Source organism: Aotus nancymaae, unplaced genomic scaffold (assembly GCF_030222135.1).
Source record: "Aotus nancymaae isolate 86718 unplaced genomic scaffold, 86718_ANA_hifiasm-v0.15.2.pri h1tg000057l, whole genome shotgun sequence".
NCBI classification, from domain to species: domain Eukaryota; kingdom Metazoa; phylum Chordata; class Mammalia; order Primates; family Aotidae; genus Aotus; species Aotus nancymaae.
In genome coordinates, this window is record NW_026988471.1 from 52615797 (window position 1) to 52639564 (window position 23768).

A 23768-nucleotide genomic window follows, 5' to 3' on the forward strand; every position below is an offset into this window, starting at 1 on the left:
TTATTTTGCGAAAAATCTAGAGATGTTGTTCTATGAATTGGCAAAAGGCCTATGTCCCTCATGTAAAAATAAGCCACAATAGTCATTATCATTGGTCTTCTGATTTTTTTTCTTAAATACTTCTGTAATCTTAAGGCTTCCCTTTGCTGATGCATTTAACTGAAACTATTGGCTGGGTGTTGTGGCTCACGCCTATAATCCCAACATTTTGGGAGATTGAGCTGGGTGGATCACTTCAGGCCAGGAGTTTGAGACCATTCTAGGCAACATGGCAAAACCCCAGCTCTACTAAAAATACAAAAATTAGCTGGGCATGGTGGTTCATGCCTGTAGTTACAGCTACTTGGGAGGCTGAGGCAGGAGAATCACTTGAACCTGGGAGGCAGAAGTTGCAGTGATCCAAGATCACGCCACTGCACTCCAGCCTGGGTGACAGGGAAAGAGTCTCAAAAAAAAAAAAAGAAGCTACTGCCCTTTTCACCTGGCACTGCCATTTTTTTTTAATAGGCCAGTTGGTTGGACATCTGTGTGTGTTTGTTTGTTGGTTTATTTGTGACGGAGTCTCACTGTGTCACCCAGGCTGGAGCGCAATGGCGCAAATCTCGGCTCACTGCAACTTCTGCCTCTCAGGGTCAAGCGATTTTTGTGCCTCAGCCTCCCCAGTAGCTGGGATTATAGGCGTATGCCACCATACCTGGCTGATTTGTTGTATTTTTAGTAGAGATGGTGTTTCACCATTTCAGCTAGGCTGGTCTCCTGACCTCAAGTGATCCGCCCATCTCAGCCTCCCAAAGTGTTGGGATTACAAGCGTGAGCCGCTGCGCCCGGCCGCTGGTTGGACGTTTGTATTTAACTAATAAGCAGCTATATGAAACAGGATAAGGTCCTTTGTCTACCATCTGAAATTGGAAGAGACTGGATTAGAAGGTCTAAATTGTTTTAAGCTTTAAAATTACCTGCTTTAAATCATCTTCCCATTCAGATATATCAAAACAATATATAATCATTTACAATCTTGCTTTCAAATTTGCTTAGAGAAAGTATTAGGCACCAAAACTGTAAAATGAGGGTTGTTAGTGTGTTTTGGTGGAGATGGAGTTTCCCTATGTTGCTTATGCTGGCGTCAAACTCCTGGTCACAAGCATCCTCTGGCCTCGCCCTCCCAAAGTGCTGGGATTACAGGCGTGAGCCACCTCGCTTGAAAAAATTTGTGAATGTTTTAATGTTTACATTAACTAGTTAATAATTATGATATTCTTTGCTTATTGATTTTTAGCATTCAGTTTTGTTTTTGTATATATATTTTCCTTCTGAAGTATCATCTCTGTGTTGCTATGTTCAATTCAATTATTCATTACTTCATAGAGTTCATGGATTTCACCAAATTAAACCACAAATCAGTCTAATTTTCTGTCTACTTCTGTTGTTAATATAGAATATATTTTACTTACAGATTTTCCCAAGCACTACTCTTTGACCAACTCCATGGTTTATAGAATGTCATATACGTTGACAGGTTCTATCAAGTGTATTTTATAGCCTCTACCAGAAGTTCTCTCTCTCATCCTCTAACCATCTTAATTCCTCCAGACCCATGTCAAACACTAGGAATTCCTCTCATGCCAAGATACTAAGTTCCTTGACTTTTAAAGTACCCCAGCACCTCTGATTAGTTTCATTATATTAAAATTTGACTTTATGTCAAATCACTACTAAGATCTGACTTCATGTCAAATCACTAATTACCTCTTACACTGAAAATACCTTGTTACATAAAATAAGTTTTTTTATACTATCTATAATTCTGTACATTCAGAATTTATTATATTTTGTTTTCTTAAAGTAAGAACCTGTTTTACAAAATCAGAATCCTTCTGGTTTTAGATCAGAATTTTTAGAAAAATTACAAAAGGTTAACTTTTTCTCAGTAATTCCTCTTACCAAAAAGTAGAGTAAAAGTTGCTAAAAAATACATCTTGTGGTCCCAATAAGTGACTCACTGTTTCAGTAAAGAGTTTTCAGGTAGGATTGCTATTTGGTCTATTTTATTGGGAAAGCAGCCTTTCCTAAACTAATGAAAGACAAATGATTGCATCAAGAATTGTCTTCCCTTTTTTGCTGTGGTTCCAAACAAGCAGTTACTTTTTACATTGTTAGCATTTTGGAGACCATTTTGAAAGGAATTACGAATGTTGTTATCTTGCAGCAAATTGTTGGCACAATTGAATAAATGTTTCTAAGAAATCCTTTATCATAAGTTTAGCTTTGCAACTTTTACTTTCAAATCTCTTTGATTTCCTCATCATCTGTAATGATTTTTTTTTTTTTTTTTTTTTTTTTTTTAAGAGAGATGGAGTCTAAGTTGCCCAGGCTGGACTCAAAACTCCTGGACTCAAGCAATTCTCCCGCCTCAGCCTTCTTAGTAGCTGAGATTACAGGTGCACATCTGACTTAGAGTGGCCTTTTAAACACATATCCTTGGCCATAATTCAAGTCTACATAGTAACCTAGAAAAAGTTTTTAAAAGTTGATTCAAATATGTTAAAATAGTTAAGAGCACACAGAATATGCAGCCAATCTGTTTGAATTCTCTGGGCTCTGCTACTTCTAGGTTTTTTAATATTGGACAAATTGTTTAAGCCCTGGGCCTTAATGTCCATTTCTGTAAAAATGAATATAATGCTTGTTTTGAGGATTAATGAGTTAATGAATGTAAAGCACTTAAAACAGTACTGTCCTGGAGCTAATACAGCTAGTACTTACTGCTTTGTTTTAGTGTCTTGGGGGAAATGCAGTAATTTGCATTTGTGTTTAGGATTACTTTGGTGCCTAGTAGTACTGGTTTTATTATAGTAAAGAGTTGTTAGGCAGGAGAGTGGCTCAAGCCTGTAATCCCAATACTTTGGGAGACAGAGGCTGGCAGATGACTTGACCCTAGGAGTTTGAGACTCACCTGGGCAATAGGACAAAACCCCATCTCTAAAGAAAAATTACCGGGGCATGGTGGCACATACATGTAGTTCCAGCTACTAGGTAGGCTGAGGTGGAAGGATCACTGGAGTCCAGGAGTTCAGGCTGCAGTGAGCTGTGATCATGCCACTGCACTCAGCCTGGGTTAGTGAGAGACCCTGTCTCAAAAAAAAAAAAAAAAAGTTATTGTTACATTGAGAATAGAACAAACGTCCTTAATAAGAAGAGGTTCTTTTCTTGCCAGAAATAGCCAAATAGTACCATAGTTGCACAGTACCATAAGAGGAAAATGAAGAGAGAATTGAATTATCATAGAACACATATCATAAAACACAGAAATACCTGCCTTAATAAGATGAGTATCACATTTCCTGCTATCAGGAAGCAGAGATCTGGTTTTACTAAAATAATATCAGTTGTATTAGTTGAAGTGTTTGTTCAAATTCTGTTGACTCATATTAACCAATGTGAATTTGTTTGGTTTCATAGTGTAGAAAGCTTTATGGATAATTTTGCGAATATATGCCAAAAGTAGGCAAACTATAGCCATTGTGCTGTCCCACCACGTATTTTTATAAATAAAGTTTTATTAGAACATCATAGTACCTGTTTATTTACATGTTGTTTTTGTACTTTTATTGCTAGAGTGGCAGAGGTACAACGGACCATATGCCTCACAAAGCCTAAAATGTTTACTCTCTGGCCCTTTACAAAAGTTTGCTGACCCCTGATATATACTAAAAAAAAGTTAAGTCAGCACAGAGGATCTATAGTAATTTTGCTTTTAAAAGGAATTATTTGTGGATAAATTCATACATTCTCCCAATATGAAAAATACTACATTACATTAGTTTCATGTCCCATGCAACAGAACTGAGAGTACTGTACATTTGTAAGGTGCTGTGGATTGTTATATGTAGATGGTAATTGCTAATAGCAGTAATAAATGTTCAGTGATGGTGTATCTATTAACATTCATTGCCACCTTTTAGTACCTTTTTTTTCTTTTTTTCTTTTTTCTTTTTTTTTGTAACAGGGTCTTGCTATATTGCTCAGGCTGATCTTGAACTCCTAGGCTAAAGCAATCCTCCCATCTCACCCTACTGAGTATAATCACTATTTTAACTTCAGCCTATTGCATTCCTCCTTTTTTCTTTATACTCCAAACATTATTTTCTTCATTTTTTTCCTATTAAGACACCAGGATAAAGCTTATTGTCTTCATCTTGTGATTAATAAATATATAGATGAAGCCACAAAAAAGAATGAAAGCACGCCCTTTGCAACAACAACAGGGCAGCTTGGAGGTCATTATGCTAAGTGAATTAAGACAGAAACTGAAAACCAAATACTGTATGTTTTCATTTATAAGAGAAAGCTAGGCCTTGAATACATACACAAAGATGAGAACTATTAATACTGGAGATTCCAAAAGAGGGGAAAGAGGGAGGGCTGACAAACTACCTATCAGATACTAGGGTATCATGTTCAATGCTTGGGTGACAGGAATATTAGAAGCCCAGACTTCATCATCATACAATATATCCATATAACAAACCTGTACATGTACCCCCTGAATCTAAAATTCTTATTAGTGTATTAGAATATTTTCCCTCCCTTTAAAAAAAATCATATGTTGAAATGTTAGTTTAAAGAATCTTTGTTCCAGCTAGAACTAAAGTTATTCAGTGTGATACAATTTCACAGGAGAAGAATATAATGTATATTTTTTGTTCTATTTGCAGCCTACAACTGGAGTTTTGTATAAAGAAGATAATTATGTCATCATGACAACTGCAGATAAAGAAAAATATAAATGCATACTTCCCCTTGTGACAAGTGGGGATGAGGTAAGTTTTTATAAATATATGGATAATCCTGTCACCAAAAATATTTATTTAAAACATTGCAAGTACATACTTTGAAGTAAAATTGAATCACAGATTTGTCAATAACCCTGTTTTGGCATAAAAATATTAATCACTTTTGCCGGGCGTGGTGGCTCACGCCTGTAATCTCAGCACTTTGGGAGGCTGAGGCGGGCAGATCACCTGAGGTCAGGAGTTCAAGACCAGCCTGGCCAGCATGGTGAAACCCTGTCTTTAAAAAAAAATAAAAATAAAAAATATTAATCACTTTTAATATTCTTGAATTCTTTGATTTTGCAGTTTATCTCAGAAAAAATAGCAAAGAATTATTAATGTTTTAAATAAAAATGTAACTCCACACTTGCTCTCTTTATAGAAATTAGGGTTTTAAAGCAAGGTGTAATTTTTAAATGTATATGTGACTTTTTAAATAAAGAATTGTTTATAAATAAGTCTATGGGTACCTCATGCTTTCTCACTACCTTAGTTCATGCCCTTTTCTTTCTCCTAAAATGCCCTAACTGCCTCTTATCCATCCTTCAAGGCAATGACTTCTTTCAAGATGAAACAGGAGAGGCAGCATGGTAAAATGGAAAGGACACCAGCCTAGGAGCCAGGAGGCTGAGGTATAGGCTATAGCTAGCTGTGGAACCTTGAAGAAATTTGAAACTCACTTCCTCCACTCAATAAATTCATTAAGCCAATTCAATAATATTTTCATGATCTGTAAAATAGAAATACTAAACTCAGTGCTTTCTTGGGTTTTGTTCAGATTTGAAATCTAAGACCACTATTTTAAGACTCCTTGAGATGCACACACAGACACACACACACGGCTTTCAAATCTGAAATGTAAAAAAATAGAAAAACTGAAAAGTATGTTAAAACTTTCCAATATCTCCTATAAGATTCAGCTATTCTAAGGCTTTCATAGCTAAGAATTTGTTTGGGTATAAGCATTTAAAAATTCTGAAATAGGTTTATAAGAATTGTTAGGAGACTGATACTTAAAAACCGTTTTTTCCCTCCATTCTTGCCTTGTGAAAAATAAAAGTACATTTTAACAAACCATTTTTTAAGAGAAGAAAGCATGAACTCTATGAAAGATTATTCTATGGCTCCAGTATTTTATACTTCAGTTCATTTGAAAGCAGTGGCATACCAGAGGCTCTTGTTCAACATTTTAACTTTTTTTCTCTTTTATTTCTAAGCATTTGTGATTTGAGTAATGAGTTAATAACCAAACAGCAAAGTTGAGTGAAGTTCTAGAAAAATTGTAAGTATTAAACTCTAATTCTTTCTTAGGAAGAAGAAAAGGATTATAAAGGCCCTAATCCAAGAGAGCTTTTGGAACCACTATTTAAACAAAGCAGTTGTTCCTACAGAGTATGTATTTAATGTTTACTAAATGACTAGACAACAGATTACCAACAGCCAAAGACCTTTGAAAATACTCATGCATTTCTTCTTTTTTATGTTGTATCAGGTTTGTTTTTTTTTAACTATTATTTTAGGTTTAGGGTTACATGTGCAGAATTGTTATATAGGCAAACGGCATGTCACAGGGGTTTGGTGTACAGATTATTTAGTTACCTAGGTAATGAGTATAGAACCCAATAGTTTTTTTTTTTTAATCCTCTCCCTCCTCCCATTCTCCGTCCTCAAAAAGGCCTTGTGTCTGTTATTCCCCTCTTTGTGTCCATGAGTTCTCACCGTTTAGCTCCCACTTATAAATGAGAACATACAGTATTTGGTTCTTTATTCCTATTGTATCAGATTTTAAATTAGGTATAAATCTAAGTTATTTCTTTTTTATTTTTGAGAAAAGGTCTGTCACCCAGGCTGGAGTATGGTGGCATGATCACGACTCACTGAAGCCCCAACCTCCCAGGCTCAAGCTATTCTCCAACGCAGACTCCCCAGTAGCATAGCACCACCATGCCCAGCTAATTTTTGTACTTTTTTTAGAGACAAGATTTTTTACCATGTTGCCCAGACTAGTCTCAAACTCCTGAGCTCAAGCCATCCACCCACCTCAGCCTCTCAAAGTGCTAGAATTACAGGCATGAGCCACTGTGCCCAGCTAATTATTTCATAATAATATCTTTATTATTATTATTATTATTTTATTTTTTTATTGCATTTTAGGTTTTGGGGTACATGTGAAGAACATGCAAGATTGTTGCATAGGTGCATACGTGGCAGTGTGATTTGCTGCCTTCCTCCCCTTCACCTATATGTGGCATTTCTCCCCATGCTATCTTTCCCAAACGTCCCACCCCCTGCTGTCCCTCCTCTGTTTCCCCCCAACAGACCCCAGTGTGTAGTGCTCCCCTCCCTGTGTCCATGTGTTCTCATTGTTCAACATCCGCCTATGAGTGAGAACATGCGGTGTTTGATTTTGTGTTCTTGTGTCAGTTTGCTGAGGATGATGGTTTCCAGGTTCATCCATGTCCCTACAAAGGACACGAACTCATCGTTTTTGATGGCTGCATAATATTCCATGGTGTATATGTGCCACATTTTCCCTGTCCAGTCTATCATCAGTGGGCATCTGGGTTGGTTCCAGGTCTTTGCTATTGTAAACAGTGCTGCAGTGAACATTCGTGTGCATGTGTCCTTATAGTAGAACGATTTATAATCCTTTGGATATATACCCAGTAATGGGATTGCTGGGTCAAATGAATAATGTCTCATTTATTTAAATTCCTGTCTAATGTATGCAGCAGATACCAAATAATACCAGTAGTAAATTATATCACTTACCAAGCTGTTTTGAATGTTTTTTAGGTCAAAATAAAGTTTTCTTCTTCTGTTTTTTGAGACACAGTCTCACTCTGTCACCCATGTTGGAGTGCAGTAGCGTGATCTCAGCTCACTGCAACCTCCACCTCCCAGATTCAAGTGATTTTCCTGCCTCAGCCTCGCAAGTAGCTGGGATTACATGCACATGCCACCACACCCCGCTAATTTTTTGTACTTTTTAGTAGAGATAGAGTTTTGCCATGTTGGCCAGGTGGGGCTCAAACTCCTGGCCTCAAGTGATCTGCCTACCTTGGCCTCCCAAAGTGCTGGGATTACAGGCATGAGCTACTGCACCCGGCTGAAAGTATGTAATAGTATTTTAGTTTAAAATGCTAATTGTTATTTTTTAAGCTACACAGAAAATTATCCCTAAGTCAGGTAATTATTACAGACCCCAGGTGTGTTCTAGGCCTATTTCCTTCACAGAATTCTCACGTATAACTAATTAGTAAAAATAATGAATAGACTTCAGAAATTTCACATTTTTCTGAGGCATAATTATAAGTGTCATTTAATGAAAGCTCACTCCGAAATCTTGGGGGAAGTCTCAGCTACTTCATATATCAAAAAGTAATTCAGCTGAGTTATGTGGCTTTTGTGTTTGAAATATATCCATCTTTCTTAGATTGAGTCTTACTGGACTTATGAAGTATGTCACGGAAAACACATTCGGCAGTACCACGAAGAGAAAGAAACTGGTCAGGTGTGTTTTTCTTCAAAATAATATTATGAAACATTGTTAGATGAGAAATTCAATAATGAGATTAATAGTTTTAAACTTGGCCGGGCGCGGTGGCTCACGCCTGTAATCCAAACACTTTGGAGGCCAAGGCGGGCGGATCACCTGAGGTTGGGAGTTCAAAACCAGCCTGACCAACATGGTGAAACCCCATCTTAAAAATAAATAAATAATAAAAAAAATAGTTTTAAAGTTGTATCCTTTAAAATGTCTTTGCAAAATACTTACTGTATTTTTATTTTGCTTTTCAATTAGAAAATAAATATTCATGAATACTACCTTGGGAATATGTTGGCCAAGAACCTTCTATTTGAAAAAGGTTGGTGTCCACCCAGTGATTTGACAGTAATGTGGGAATTTGGTTTAAAATATATGTTCAAGTTGTAATTTAAGAGATTTTTTTTTTGGACACTGTGTGAATTTTAAAATACTGCAATAGGTTTCTGAACTGTCCCTTAGAAAACTTTTGAAGAAAACTTGGTTTTCTCTTTTTTTTTTTTTTTTTGAGACAGAGTCTCTCTTTGTCACCCAGGCTGGATGGAGTGCAGTGGCATGAACACAGCTCATTGCAGCTTCAACCTCCTGAGCTCAAGTGATCCTCCTGCCTCAGCCTCCCCAAGTAGCTGGGACCACATGCACATGCCACCATGCCCACTAATTTTCATGTTTGTTGTAGAGATGGAATCTTACCATGTTGCCCAGGCTGGTCTCAAACTCCTGGCTCAGGGGATCCACCCACCCCAACCTCCCAAGTACTGGGATTGTATGCATGAGCATGAGCCACCATGTACAACCTAAAAACTTTACTAATAAATAAGAAAAAAAATATTTATCAGAGCAAAAAATAATGAAAACGATGCCAGGTGCATGTTAGTGTCATATAGTGTTAGTCTTCTGCTTGGTTTAAGCAAAGTTATTATATATGGAAATATATATATATCTCAAATTGTGAAATATTTTATTAATCTGTATTCAAATTTGTCAACTAACTTAATATTAAATTTTTCACTGAGATTAAAAGTATCTCAAAAGAAAATTCTTGTGGCCAGTTTTCTGCCTGAAATAGAGTATTTCCTAGGTAAAGATCAAATGCGACTGTCCTTTCATACAAAACCATTTCAAGGAAACTAGCTTTAAAGTAGTAAGATAAAAATCTTATGTGTTTTGAATCTTCTTTAGAAAGAAGTTTAAAGTTACAAAGGTGGTTGAAAACTTAAATCATTTGTATTACATATGTCACTGCTCATTCTTTACACTTAACCGTATTATTCATATTCCACAGAACGAGAAGCAGAAGAAAAGGAAAAATCAAATGAGGCAAGTGACAGATGTTGATTTTTTACTCTTAACATTTATTGTTAGTGAGGTATGAATTTATATAACCTATCTGACAGGATATAGCTTTATGTTCTTATTCTTCATCTATCAAATACCTCGAAGGATTGAGTTAAAGAACCTTTACAGTATATTTGTTTTTCTGAGAAAATTATCTTTGTATAATCTTAAGAGCAAATAGACCATAGTGTCTATGGTAAATAGACACTATGGTCTATTTGCTCTTAAGATTATACAAAAATAATTTTTAAAATTTTCATTTTAAAATAGACACTATGGTCTATTTACTCTTAAGATTTTATGAAAATTTAAAAAAAATTTTTTTAAAAGATTATACGAAAATAAATCTATCACTGATGTGTCTGGGAAAAATTCTATAGTAGTATTATATCATTCTATGCTTAACAGTGGTTCCCTGTGTATAACATTGGAAACTATTATAATAAGAGGTTTTGCAATTTTTTTCTCTTGTTTGGTCCCCATCTCCTGTGGGCAAAACAGATAAACTATAACATAAATAACAATCTGCCAGAATGCAAGCATCTTAAAAGCAGGGACTGTCTTTTATTTCTTTATCCCACAGTGCAAAGCAGAGTACCAGATATATTGTAGGAACTTCATAATGTTAATCGAAAGAATGGATAAATGATGTCTGTAACATAGGATTGTTTAAAAAGAATAATTCCTCAGGAAACCTAATCACAATTTTTAAATCCCAAAAATGTTCATAGAGTTTAAAACTTATTGATAGACAATATCTTCTATTAAATGGCTTAATATCATAATGATACTTTTTTTAGAAGTAAAGTAAAATGACAAAGGCCTTGAAAATTACTTAAAAGTGATGCCTATGACTTAAAAAGGTAGCTTTGGGGAGACTTGATAAGCTAAGCATAGACACACATAGCATTTTAAAAGATTTTAATTTTACAGACTACCTTTGAGATTAAAATAGTTATCTACTGTGACTCTGGAGGATAGCAAGATGGAATTCAAACTGTGAAATGATAAAGGAAGAGGAAGAAAAGGGTAAGGGAAGAAAACTATTTTTTGAGCCCCAGTTTATAAGCCAGACACTGCTGAACATGTAACAAAAGCTCATGTTTAATTCTCCCCAAACCTTTGAATACACAGTCATGAATCACTTAGCAATGGAGATGCATTCTGAGAATATTTGGTTAGGTGATTTTATCATTGTGCGAGCATAGTAGAGTATACTTACACAAACATACATGGTATGTATATTTTTATTGTATTTTTTTCCTATGGAAAACCAAGTGTCTTGGTACCATTACTGAGTATCAGTCATTTCTGCTACTGCAATGCCAGTATCAAATGCCATATATAAGATTTCTATAAATGCTCCATTACAAACTTATTGGGCCACTGTCATATATGAGGTCCATTGTTGACCAAAATGTCATTATGCAGTACATGCCCATATATTATTATTCTGCTTTTTCAAATGGCAAAAACTGAAATTTAGTCGAAGTCATAAATCTAGTAAATTTAAAGCTTGAATTTGAACCCAGGATTTTATAATTTCAGATACTAGCATAAAAATCACATACATAAAAAGAAATCTCAAGATATTTTTTCCTGAAAACATTTATTTATTGCTGGTTTTGGACATAGAGCTAACAGGGTACTAAAGTGATATAAGATGAGATCCCTGCCTTCAAAGAGCTTGCTTGGAGATATTATTAACAGTGCCTTTTTTAAGTTCTTATAGTAGATTTTTCTTGTGTTTATGTAGAGAAAAGTATGGGAGCTAACTTCTTAGTGATCCTTGTCTTCTCAGGTTCTATCCTTTATTCCTTCATTCCATGAAAATTTTTAAATTTGTCTTTTGCTGGCCTTGAAGAGATTTATATAGGAGTTTACATGCTGGATAATATGTGCTGTTAACATTAAAAATGAGGAAGAAAAGCAAGCAGATTGATGAACCTGTCAGTACTGTATTTAGACTTCTGTTTTATTTATTTATTTATTTTTTAATTTTTTTTGAGACGGAGTTTCACTTTTGTTACCCAGGCTGGAGTGCAATGGTGCGATCTTGGCTCACTGCAACCTCCGCCTCCAGGGTTCGGGCAAGTCTCCTGCCTCAGCCTCCTGAGTAGCTGTGATTACAGGCACGCGCCACCATGCCCAGCTAATTTTTTTTTTGTATTTTTAGTAGAGACGGGGTTTCACCATGTTGACCAGGATGGTCTCGATCTCTTGACCTCTTGATCCACCCGCCTTGGCCTCCCAAAGTGCTGGGATTACAGGCGTGAGTCACCGTGCCCGGCTAGACTTCTGTTTTAGAATATCATGTTTCACTATACAGCCCTGTTTTTTGGCAATTCAGCCTTCAGACCTATAGAATCATAACCATTCACTGAGAGTTTAGAGGAGAAAGCTCTAAGTAGCCCAGTATAGTGAGTTTTTATATTTTATCTTAGTCTCTTCCTTTTTTTTTTTTCTTGTTTTTTTGAGACGGAGTTTTGCTCTTGTTACCCAGGCTGGAGTGCAATGGCGTGATCTCGGCTCACCGCAACCTCCGCCTCTTGGGTTCAAGCAATTCTCCTGCCTTAGCCTCCTGAGTAGCTGGGACTACAGGCATGCACCACCATGCCCAGCTAAATTTTTGTATTTTTAGTAGAGACAGGGTTTCACCATGTTGACCAGGATGGTCTCGATCTCTTGACCTAATGAGCCACCCACCTCGGCCTCCCAAAGTGCTGGGATTATAGGTGTGAGCCACCGCTCCCGGCCCGATTTTTTTTTTTTTTTTTTTTTTTTAACAGCCTATTGTGGGATATCTTAGTCTCTTTCTTTAGAACTGTGAAAATAATTAATATTAATCATTATTTTGTAGTCTTTTATATAAAAGTACATTTATTTACCATATTAATTTTGGCACCAAATAGTAATCTTTTTGCAGTATTAAACTAGCTCTGAAATTACATATTTGCTCAAATAAAGACTTATGAATCAAAATAATATTAGAGGGAGAACTAACGATATAGAAATGTTACCTTTCAGTTAATAAGTAAAATGTAGTTTTCTTCCTTTATGAATAATAAGTTCCTCTCCCGTCCTCAGTCCCATCTCCATGTCTAATGAAAAGTCTGTCTTATACTCTTTTTTTTAAGATTCCCACTAAAAATATCGAAGGTCAGATGACACCATACTATCCTGTGGGAATGGGAAATGGTACACCTTGTAGTTTGAAACAGAACCGGCCCAGATCAAGTACTGTGATGTACATATGTCATCCTGAATCTAAGCATGAAATTCTTTCAGTAGCTGAAGTTACAACTTGTGAATATGAAGTTGTCATTTTGACACCACTCTTGTGCAGTCATCCTAAATATAGGTAGGATGTGCATTTAATATTTTTAAACATAAAATACACACATGCTTTAAAGTGTTCTGTGCATAGGTTTAATGCTTTGTTCTTACTGAATAGGTTCAGAGCATCTCCTGTGAATGACATATTTTGTCAATCACTGCCAGGATCGCCATTTAAGCCCCTCACTCTGAGGCAGTTGGAGCAGCAGGAAGAAATACTAAGGGTGCCTTTCAGGAGAAGTAAAGAGGTATGAGGATTGACTAATGATAATTTCTCAGTGCTTCATTTTTAAAACTTCAGAGCATGTGTCAGTATTTTAATGATTTCTGTAGTATAATGGTAGTAATTTATTTTACTGGCTCAACATTTTGAATTCCATTTCTTTTCATGGATTTTAATCCTCTTCCTTGTTCTAGTACTTCTCAAACTATTTTATTATTCTCTTATACTCATAATTTTATAATATTTTAAAGTTTGACATCCTACTCATTATACTTTAATTTTTAGGTATTTGTCCCAGCTAACCCTCTTGAAAAAATTGACTAAAACCCCATCTCTGTCTCCTAATATATTATTTATTCTTCAGCTCATTGCTACCCTTTTAACCACTTCTCTACACTGCCTCCCCATTTTAATATACTGTCTTACATTTTCATCTGCCTATTCAGCATAACCATATACATTTTTAATAATCTCACACCATTTTTTTTCTCTTTCATGCTGACCTTTTTCTTGCCTTTTCCTATGCCCTACCCAATTGACCAATTAGAAACCTAAGTCATTTTTCTTACCTGTATCTCTTCATTTATTTCTAATCCTAATCATTCACTGAAAGTCATTCATGTTATCTTCTAAAGGCTTTTAAAATTCATCCTGTCGTTAGTTCAGGATCTCATCATTTCCTAGAACTGGAAACTGGTCTCTTCACACATCCCCTTTTTGATTCTTCCCACACAGCTCAAAAAATGCTCTTTCTGAAGTCAACCTTTGATTATGTGTTTAATCTCTTGGTGGTTAATGCAATCTACATCTCAGGATAGAATCATTGCTCATGGAATACAAACACCTTTGTGGTCTGACTTCAGCCTCATCTTTCATCACCATTCCATTTATCCCAGCTGTTCTGAAAAACTTGAGATTCTTAAAAGTACCAAGGAGTCTCACTCTGTCACCCAGGCTGGAATACAGTGGCATGATCTTGGCTTACTGCAATCTCTGCCTCCCAAGTTCAAGCAGTTCTGCCTCAGCCTCCCAAAGTGCTGGGATTACAAGTGTGCACCCCAACACCTGGCCCTCCATGACTTTCAATATACTGTTTTCTTCTTCTCTTGCCTTGTACCCTCCCACCCCTTCTGCTGATGAACTTCTACTTATGCTTAAAGATGTGATTCCAATGTTACCACCTTTGGAAATGAGCCAAAATTTCCAGTGGATTAACCCAGGAAGAGATAACTGCTTCTTCTTCTGTGGTCTTATATTTTTTTCAGTCCTCAATCATACACTTACATGGCTAAAACTGGTTTTTTTAGCTATGGGTGTTACATTAAACCAGAGGGCAGAAGAAACTAATACTTGGCTGCAACGCTTGTTTCTTCCCTTCCTCTTGAGTACTTTTGCAAAAGTATTACTGGACTCTCTGTGAATGCTGTGACTAGCACTGTCATTCTGATAGGAAGAAAAGGTAATTAATTCCACAGTTGAATTTGTAATGCTATATTAAAAGATTCGGGGTAGAATCCTCTTCTGGTCTTCCTTTTGATAGGGATCTAAATACTGGCAAAGACTTAAAAGTTAGCTTAATCAAAATGCTTCATAAATCCCAGCTTTCATTACTCTTCAAGGAAAAAATACCAGTTTACTTCTCTGTAACTAATGTGTTTTGTCCGGGCATGGTGGATCATGCTTATAATCCCAATACTTTAGGAGGCTGAGGCAGGAGGATTGCTTGAAGCCAGGAGTTCAAGACCAGACTAGGCAACTAAAACCCTGTTTCTACAAAAACATAAAAAATTAGCCAGTTGTGATAGCGTACACCTGTACTCCCAGTTACTCAGCAAGCTGAAGTGGGAGGATCACTTGAGCCCAAGAATTTGAGGTTTCCCTCAACCTGGGTAAAAAGTGAGAGCCTACTCAAAATTAATTAATTAATTAATTAATTAATTAATGTATTTAACTGCCAGTTGAGAAAAATAGAATTTTTTTAAAGCTACAGATGATAATGCTTTAAAAATATTTAGCATAGACCAGGCACAGTGGCTCACACCTGTAATCCTAGCACTTTGGGAGCAAAGGTGGCCAGATCACCTGAGGTCAGGAGTTCAAGACCAGCCTGGCCAACATGGCGAAACCCCATCTCTACTAAAGATACAAAAAAATTAACCAAACACAGTGGTGCATGCCTGCAGTCCCAGCTACATGAGAGGCTTGAACCTGAGCAGGGGAGTTGCAGTGAGCTGAGATCGCACCACTGCACTCCAGCCTGGCGACAAAGTGAGATTCCATCTCAATAAAAAAAAAATTAAAAAATAAAAATACTTAGCATCCGTTTTTAATTTCTAATTTTTGTGGGTACATAGCAGGTGTATATATTTACAGAGTATATGAGATATTTTACATACACTTTTTTTTTTTGAGACTCTCACTCTGGGGACTACAGGCGCGTGCCACCATGCCCAGCTAATTATTTTATTTTTACTAGAGACGGGGTTTTGCCATGTTGCCCAGGCTGGTCTCGAACTCATGGCTTCAAGTAATCTACTCACCTCGGCCTTCCAAAGTGCTGGGATTACAGCCATGAGCCACCGCGCCTGGCTGGGTACATGAGATATTTTGATAGAGATATGCAATGGATAATAATCACATCTTGGAGAATGGGGTATCCATCCCATCAAGCATTTAACCTTTGTGTTACAAACAGTCCAATTATACTTGTTTAGTACTATTGACTATAGTCACCCTGTTGTGCTATCAAATATTAGGGCTTATTCATTCTAAGGAGTTTTTTATACCCATTGACCATCCCCACCTCTTCCACAACCCCCCACTACCCTTCCCAGCCTCTAATAACCATCCTTTTACTATCTGTCTCCATAGGTTCAATTGTTTTGATTTTTAGATCCCATAAATAAGTGAGAACATAGAATGTTTGTCTTTCTGTGCCTGGCTTATTTCACTTAACATAATGATCTCTAATTCCATCCATGTTGTTGCAAATGACAGGATCTCATTCTTATTTATGGCTGAATAGTACTCTATTGTTTATATGTACCCTTTCTATAATTAATTTTTTTTAATAGAGAAAGGGTCTTGCTATGTTGCCCAGGCTGGTTTTGAACTCCTGAGCTCAAGCATTCCTCCTGTCTTGGCCTCCCAAAGTGCTATGATTATAGGTGTGAACTACCACACCTGGCCGATACCACATTTTCTTTATCCATTCATCTGCTGATGGACACTTAGGTTGATTCCAAATGATGGCTGTTGTGAACAGTGCTGCAACAAACATGGAAGTGCAGATATCTATTCAATACACTGAGTTCCTTTCTCTTGGGTATATACCCAGCAGTGGGATTGCTGGATCTTATTTTAGCTCTATTTTTAGTTTTGTGAGGAAGCTCCAAACTGTTACCTATAGTGTTTGTACTAATTTACATTCCCACCAACAGTGTACAAGGGTTCCCTTTCTCCACATCCTTGCCAGCATTTCTTACTGCCTATCTTTTGGATTTAAGCCATTTTAACTGGAGTGAGATGATACCTCATTGTAGTCTCTGATGATCAGTGATGTTGATACTTAGTATCTTTAGGGCACATGTGCCATATGAAAATCCTAAGTGATACTGTAGGATGAGTAGTTACCTAACACTGATAATCGCCGGGCGCAGTGGCTCACATCTGTAATCCTAGCACTTTGGGTGGCTGAGTTGGGTGGATCACCTGAGGTCAGGAGTTCAAGACCAGCCTGGCCATCAGGGTGAAACCCCATCTTGAAAAAAAAAAAAACAAAACAAAAAAAACACTGATAATCTTTATTTCAGAATCACTTTTTTATAAATCTGTTACACATAACTTTTTTTGGAAAATGTATATTTGGTATATGATTTGCCTCTTAAGTATGGATCAGCCTTTACCATACAGATAAAGAATTTTTTTTTCCTTTATAAACAAAAATATCAATCTGGCTATGAAAGTTTTGGTTGGATGTCCTGCCTTTGTAATTCTATTATATTAATTTAGAGATTACTAGACTATTAGGAGTCCATTTATTGAATTTTCTACTCTACTATATAAACTACCATCCTATTTTTATTAGAATAATTTTCTTTAAAAATGAAAAAGGACGTTCTGGCCAAAAGAAGTAGTAGTAAAGGGTCATGCTTCTATTCTTGCTACCTCTTCCCCTTATCTCAGGGGCAGGTTTCACTCTGCAGCATTATTGTTTTTCTATATTAACCTTAATAGAGGTCTCATGTATTCCCAGGTTGTTAGTCTGTTAGACATTCACTTCTTTGGAGTAATGGCTATATTTGCCTCATTTTTAATACTCAGCACCTAAAATAATACCAAAACATAGTAGGCCCTGAACATGGAAAAAGGTGTACAATAAAGTTCAAAGACTTTTCAAAAAATAAGACAGCATCTTGACAGTCCTTGTTCTTCCTAATATTGGGAGGAAGAAAGGATAAGGTCATTGCTCTCTGTAGTAACCATCCACTGATTCCTACAAGCTGAAATAGAAGCAAAAGAACCACAGTTTGTTAACAGTAACTACAGCAAGTGAAAAAGGAGACATAGTATCCACCATATATTTATTGGGGACCCATGTACTATCTAATTTTTATAATTATTCATTCATCTATAATCAGTGCACTCACTTTTTAAATTCTGGTCTAGATTCATTTCCATGCCAGTCACTGTCAATACCCATGTAACCACCAGATCCTAATTTATTAACCTCTTTAGTAATAATTATCCTTTTCTCTAAATCCAACTCTGTCACTCCCTTATGTTAGATTCTCTTCATCTCTCACCTGGGTTACTGTAACTCCTAACTTGACTCTCTTCCTCTAGATTTGTCCCTGCTATTTCTTCTTCCTTGCCACTGCTAAAGTAATACTTAAAAACATCATCACAGCACATCTTCGCCTAAAACCTATAAAATAATGTCCAAATCTCTCAGCATATAGTTTTCCACCATACCATGCCTGCTTCTCTCTTTAGTTTTAAGTATCATATCCCCACATCTTTGGTTTTACCTCTTCTTCAAGTCTATATGCATATATGCACACATAGTCACAGAACACACAGATAAACGCATAAATCACAAATTATTATTCATGTTTCAAGAATTAATTGAGGGTTTTTCTCTTTGTGAAGTCTTCATATTTCAGTTCTTGGTCAAAGCCTATTTGAACCACCTCTTCCTCTGTTAAGTCTCACTGTCCTCTGCACCCTTACTACTTTTTTTTCTTTTTGTTGAGACAGAGTCTCGCACTGTCACCGAAGCTGGAGTGCAGTGGTGCAATCTCAGCTCACTGCAATCTTCACCTCCCAGGTTCAAGTGATTCTCATGCCTCATCCTCCCAAGTAGCTGGGATTATAGGCGGTGCTGTTACATTTTAATAATTGTAACTACTATTCATATTTATTCCAACCGAGCTCTCTTTATCCTGCTTGTTATTCTTTCTTTACTCTTAGTGACCACATTTTCCAAACCAAATGTAGGGATACAGAGCTTAGCAAGTAGCAAAGTACTTATTAAGAATAATGAGAGAAGGCTGGGCGCAGTGGCTCATGCCTGTAATCCCAGCACTTTGGGAGGCCAAGGTGGGCAGATCACCTAAGGTCAGGAGTTTGAGACCAGCCTGGCCAACATGGTGAAAACCCATCTCTACTAAAAAAAAAAACAAATATGCCAGGCATGGTGGTGGGCCCCTGTAATCCTAGATACTCAGGAGGCTGAGGCGGGAGAATTGCTGGAACCAGGGAAGCGGAGGTTGCAGTGAGCTGAGACCACACCAATGCACTCCAGCCTGGGTGACAGAGCGAGACTCTATCTCAAAAACAAACAACAAAAAAGAAGAATAATGAGACAAACTATGAAGTGGAAATTATCCCTTAATGTTTAGGATGGTCCTAACTGATAGATGGAACTGGCTTTTGTCTGGAGTTTTCCCTATGCTAAGTGTTGCAGAGTCCATTATCTTAAAATGTATTCAAAACAAGTGGACAATTTTTCAAATTTTCTGCAGTATAAAAATAGTAACTTAAGCCATAACTGAAAAAAAATTAAGTGTGGCATTAAATGTTTAAAAGTTAAACCCTTAAACATGTGTGTTTCATTTTAGGAAGATTTGCAATCAACTAAAGAAGAGAGATTTCCAGCGATTCACAAGCCTATTGCTATTGGCTCTCAGCCAATGCTCACTGTTGGAACGACCCACATATCCAAACTGACAGATGATCAACTCATAAAAGAGTTTCTTAGTGGTTCCTACTGCTTTCATGGGGTGAGAAGTAAATCTTTAGTTTAAATATTTATTTTACAACTATTACCTGCCAGATATGGTCAGTGGGCATCAGCAGCACTGAAAAAGAATTTTTCTATAGAGAAATGGCATGATCCTGTCATCCCCAAAGAACATTTTCTTTCTGCAGTCTCATACCCCTACGTCTCTATAATCTAATCTGTAGCGTTTATGTTCTCTTTATTTCACAAGGTAAAAATTTGACCTTTTTTCTGGCAATCATATGTGATTCTGGTTGATTGCTAGAATGAGCATGTAATTGTACATCCCACATTTTGGTTATGTAGCAATCACATTTCAAAATTGAATTAGTATCTCCCTTAAAAAAAAAATTAGAGGCAGGGTCTCACTGTGTTACCCAAGCTGATCTCAAACTCCTGGGCTCAAGCAATCCTCCTGCCTCAGCCTCCCAAAGTGCTGGGATTATAGGCTTGAGCCACCACGCCCAGCCAACATCTCCCTTAACAAAGTTAAACATTTTGACTCTGACTGTTAGCACCAGTGGGAAATACAGTTACTAGTGGAATAGTTACTAGTGGAATTTTTGTTTTATTGTATTTAAAATTTTACCAAGACAGTGCATATTCTCTGTATTTGTCTTTTTTAATTTCTCAGCAATGTTTCCTTTTAAATTTCAACCATACTATTGCTTTTACAGGTTTTAAAAATAACATGTATTTCTATTACTATGATGTACCAGTATTAAGACAGGCCTACATCCTCTTTTCCTGGTGCTTAACTTGATCTAATATGTTTTCTTTTTTTTTAGGGTGTTGGTTGGTGGAAATATGAATTCTGCTATGGCAAACATGTACATCAATACCATGAGGTATAGAATAGCATTTATATATCATTCTACCACTAAATGGGTTTAAAGTTTAAAAAATCTATTATAGAGAAAAGGAGGGTGAATTGTGTTACTTTTAATTATGAGATTTTTTTTTTTTGGAGAAGGAGTCTCGAGCTGTAGCACTGGCTGGAGTGCAGTGGTGCAATCCCGGCTCACTACAACCTCCGCCTCCCGGGTCCCAGTTCAAGCAATTCTCCTGCCCCAGCCTCCCGAGTAGCTGGGATTACAGGCATGCGCCACCATGTCCAGCTAATTTGTGTGTGTGTGTGTGTGTGTGTGTGTTTTTAGTAGACACGGGGTTTCACCATGTTGGCCAACCTGGTCTTGAACTCCTGCAATCCTCCCAGAGTGCTAGGATTACAGACGTGAGCCACCATGCCCGTCATATGAGATGATTTTAATATGATTAGCATAATGAAATATCCCCAAATTTGGGAAAATAGAAAACTTGGCATTAACCAAATCAGTAACCTTAAAGTGATGTTGGTTATTAACATATGCTTGTATTGCTATGGGCCTGGTAGAATAATGAGCTGTTGTGGCTATACCTCTTTAGCTTTGATCAAGAAATTAATCAGTCTTATAACTCATCTTTTTTTTTGAAAGATGGGGTTTCACCATATTGGTCAGGCTGGTCTCAAACTCCTGACCTCAGGTGATCCACCCACCTCAGCCTCCCAAAGTGCTGAGATTACAGGCATGAGCCACTGCTCCTGGCTATAACTCATCTTTAAATTAAGAAAATGAATTAGCCAGGAGTGGTGGCCCACGCCTGTAATCCTAGCTACTCCGGAGGCTGAGGTGGGAAGATCACTTGAACATGGGAGGCAGAGGAGGTTGCAGTGAGCTGATAACACAACACAGCACTCCAGCCTGGGTGACAGAGGGAGACTCCATTTCAAAAAATAAATTAATTAATTAAGAAAATGCGGCTGGGCACGGTGGCTTATGCCTGTACTCCCAGCACTTTGGGAGGTTGAGGCGAACTACTGAGGTCAGGAGTTCGAGACCAGCCTGGCAATATGGTAAAACCTGTCTCTACTAAAAATATAGAAATTAGCTGAGCATGTGCCCGTAATTCCAGCTACTCAGGAGACTGAGGCCCGAGAATCACTGGAACCTGGAAGGCAGAGGTTGCAGTGAGCCGAGATCGCACTGCACTCCAGCCTGGGAAGCAGAGTGAGACGCTGTCCCAAAAAAAAAAAAAAAAAAAGAAAGAAAGAAAATAAATAGTAAGATCATACATTATTGCTAGAGTTACAAATATTGGGTAAATACAGCAAGTTTCTCAGCTAAAAGAGTAAGATACCCTGGCCACCAGGGCATGGTGGCTCATGCCTATAATCCAAACATTTTGGGAGCCAAGGCAGGAGGATCACTTGAGGCCAGGAGTTCAAGACCAGCCAGGGCAACAAAGCAAAATACCATCTCTACAAAAAATTTTTAAAAATTTTTAAAAAGAAGATATTATATCATCTAAGTTTAAAATAACTTTTAAGATTATACTTTTTGGGCTTTTATTCTTCCTTTTATTTATAATTTTTTGACTCAGGCAGTATATTCTCTCATGCTTGAGCCAGCCTGCTTGAATTCTGAGGTTCCAGTTCCAATTTGTTATTCGTCCTACTTATACTTTGTTTAGTAAAGTAAGCTGGTAGGTATTGAAGACAAGCTTTAATTAATGAATATGGACCAAGCTGCTTTAAAAGACTATTTTCATTATCTGAAAAAGAAAATGACCAGTAAATAGAAAAGTGTATATCTGCCCACTCCTAATGTGTTGAACTGATCTTAAATTCCAAGATAGATCATACTGGGACAGATTGTCAATTCACCTTCCACATTTAAATCTTCCAAAATAAAGGAGACATCCATAGAGTAGGATGTGTTGTTTTTGTTTTGTTTTTTTTCACTTAAACCAAACCTAAGAAGTTTCATTTAAGTATTTTCATTTATTCCTGCTACTTTGCAGATGTCTGTTTTTTTAATAGCAATACAGAAAAAGGATAAAGTACCATCTAACTACAACCCACATAATACCTGGTGAGTTTCTTAATTAAAGAAATATATGCCAAAAATTTTAAATGAGAGGTATCTCTCTCCTCTGCCATCATCCTACTTCTCATAAGTAACTACTGTTAACATTTTCATAGCACTCCACATAAAAAAAATACATATATATAAAAATGCATCTATATGTAGATGTTGGTAAGACTTTTTTATTTATAGAGAAGGGATCATGCACTGCGCTGCCACTTGTTCTTTTCACTTAGTATCTTGGAGATTTCTCCATGTCAGCAACAACCGATCTCATTCTTTTCAGCAGGTACAGAGGATTATGTCTATACCACAGTGTATTTAACCAGATCTCTGCTGATGGACCTTTGTTTCCAGTTATCACTGTGATACTGTTTTAGTAGACATTTTTAAATAGTCCTGTTGGTATACTTTTGCAAGTATATTCATAAGAGACATTTTTTTTTTCTTTTTTTTTTTTTTTTGAGATGGAGTTTCGCTCTTGTTGACCAGGCTGGAGTGAGTACCATGATTCAACCTTGGCTCACTGCAACTTTCGCCTCTCAAGTTCAAGCGATTCTCCTGCCTTGGCCTCCTGAGTTATCTGGGATTACAGGCATGCGCCACCACGCCCGGCTAATTTTGTATTTTTAGTGTAAATGGGGTTTCTCCATGTTGGTCAGGCTGGTCTTGAACTCCCAGTCTCAAGTAATCTGCCCACCTTGGCCTTCCAAAGTGCTGGGATTACAGGCGTTAGCCACTGCACTTGGCCACAAGGGACATTTCTATCAACATACATGCTAGGTCAAAGTATCTGCATACTGAAAAATTCCCTTCCAGAGTTAGACCAGTTTACACTTACATAAACAATGACTGCATTCCTATACACTTGCCAACACTAGGTTTTACCAAACTTATTTTAGCCAAGGTTATATAACCTGGAACTTTCTGGGGAACTATGTTAGGTATTTAGAGAGATACTAAAAATAATAGTAACTTTCAAATACGGTGCTTACTGTATGCCAGGTACTATGTACTTTACACGTATTCTTTTAATATTCATAACAACCTTAAGAGGTGGTTATTATTATTCCAAGATGAGGAAATAGAAACAAAGGTTCAGTAACTTGCCTAAAGTCAAATAGGTAGTAACTGGTGAAACTGGAATTCAAACCCAGGCAGGCTGGCTCCATATCCAACCTCTTAAACACTTCACTTTGCTGCTCTAAGTTCTGCCTATCTAGGAACATAATCTAGTTGCTAAAAACAAATGTTATTAGTTATCTCTTATATTAGGCACTAAGCTCCACTGGGCATTGACCCT

General features: G+C 37.0%; 1 protein-coding gene across 2 annotated transcripts in view; it reads left to right on the plus strand.

The window, feature by feature from the left end:
* The window catches only part of ERLEC1 (endoplasmic reticulum lectin 1), a 32690-nt gene that overhangs the window by 2608 nt on the left and 6314 nt on the right, over nucleotides 1-23768 (plus strand). Inside the window, exons 2-10 of one of the 2 annotated variants that reach the window (XM_012477199.2) lie at nucleotides 4716-4820; nucleotides 6144-6224; nucleotides 8269-8346; nucleotides 8638-8701; nucleotides 9665-9699; nucleotides 12855-13078; nucleotides 13172-13301; nucleotides 19399-19560; nucleotides 20348-20407. In XM_012477199.2, coding sequence (XP_012332622.1) covers nucleotides 4716-4820; nucleotides 6144-6224; nucleotides 8269-8346; nucleotides 8638-8701; nucleotides 9665-9699; nucleotides 12855-13078; nucleotides 13172-13301; nucleotides 19399-19560; nucleotides 20348-20407 — 939 coding nt within the window. The remainder of the gene's footprint in view (nucleotides 1-4715; nucleotides 4821-6143; nucleotides 6225-8268; nucleotides 8347-8637; nucleotides 8702-9664; nucleotides 9700-12854; nucleotides 13079-13171; nucleotides 13302-19398; nucleotides 19561-20347; nucleotides 20408-23768) is intronic. The other variant, XM_064364090.1, reaches the window with a different exon arrangement.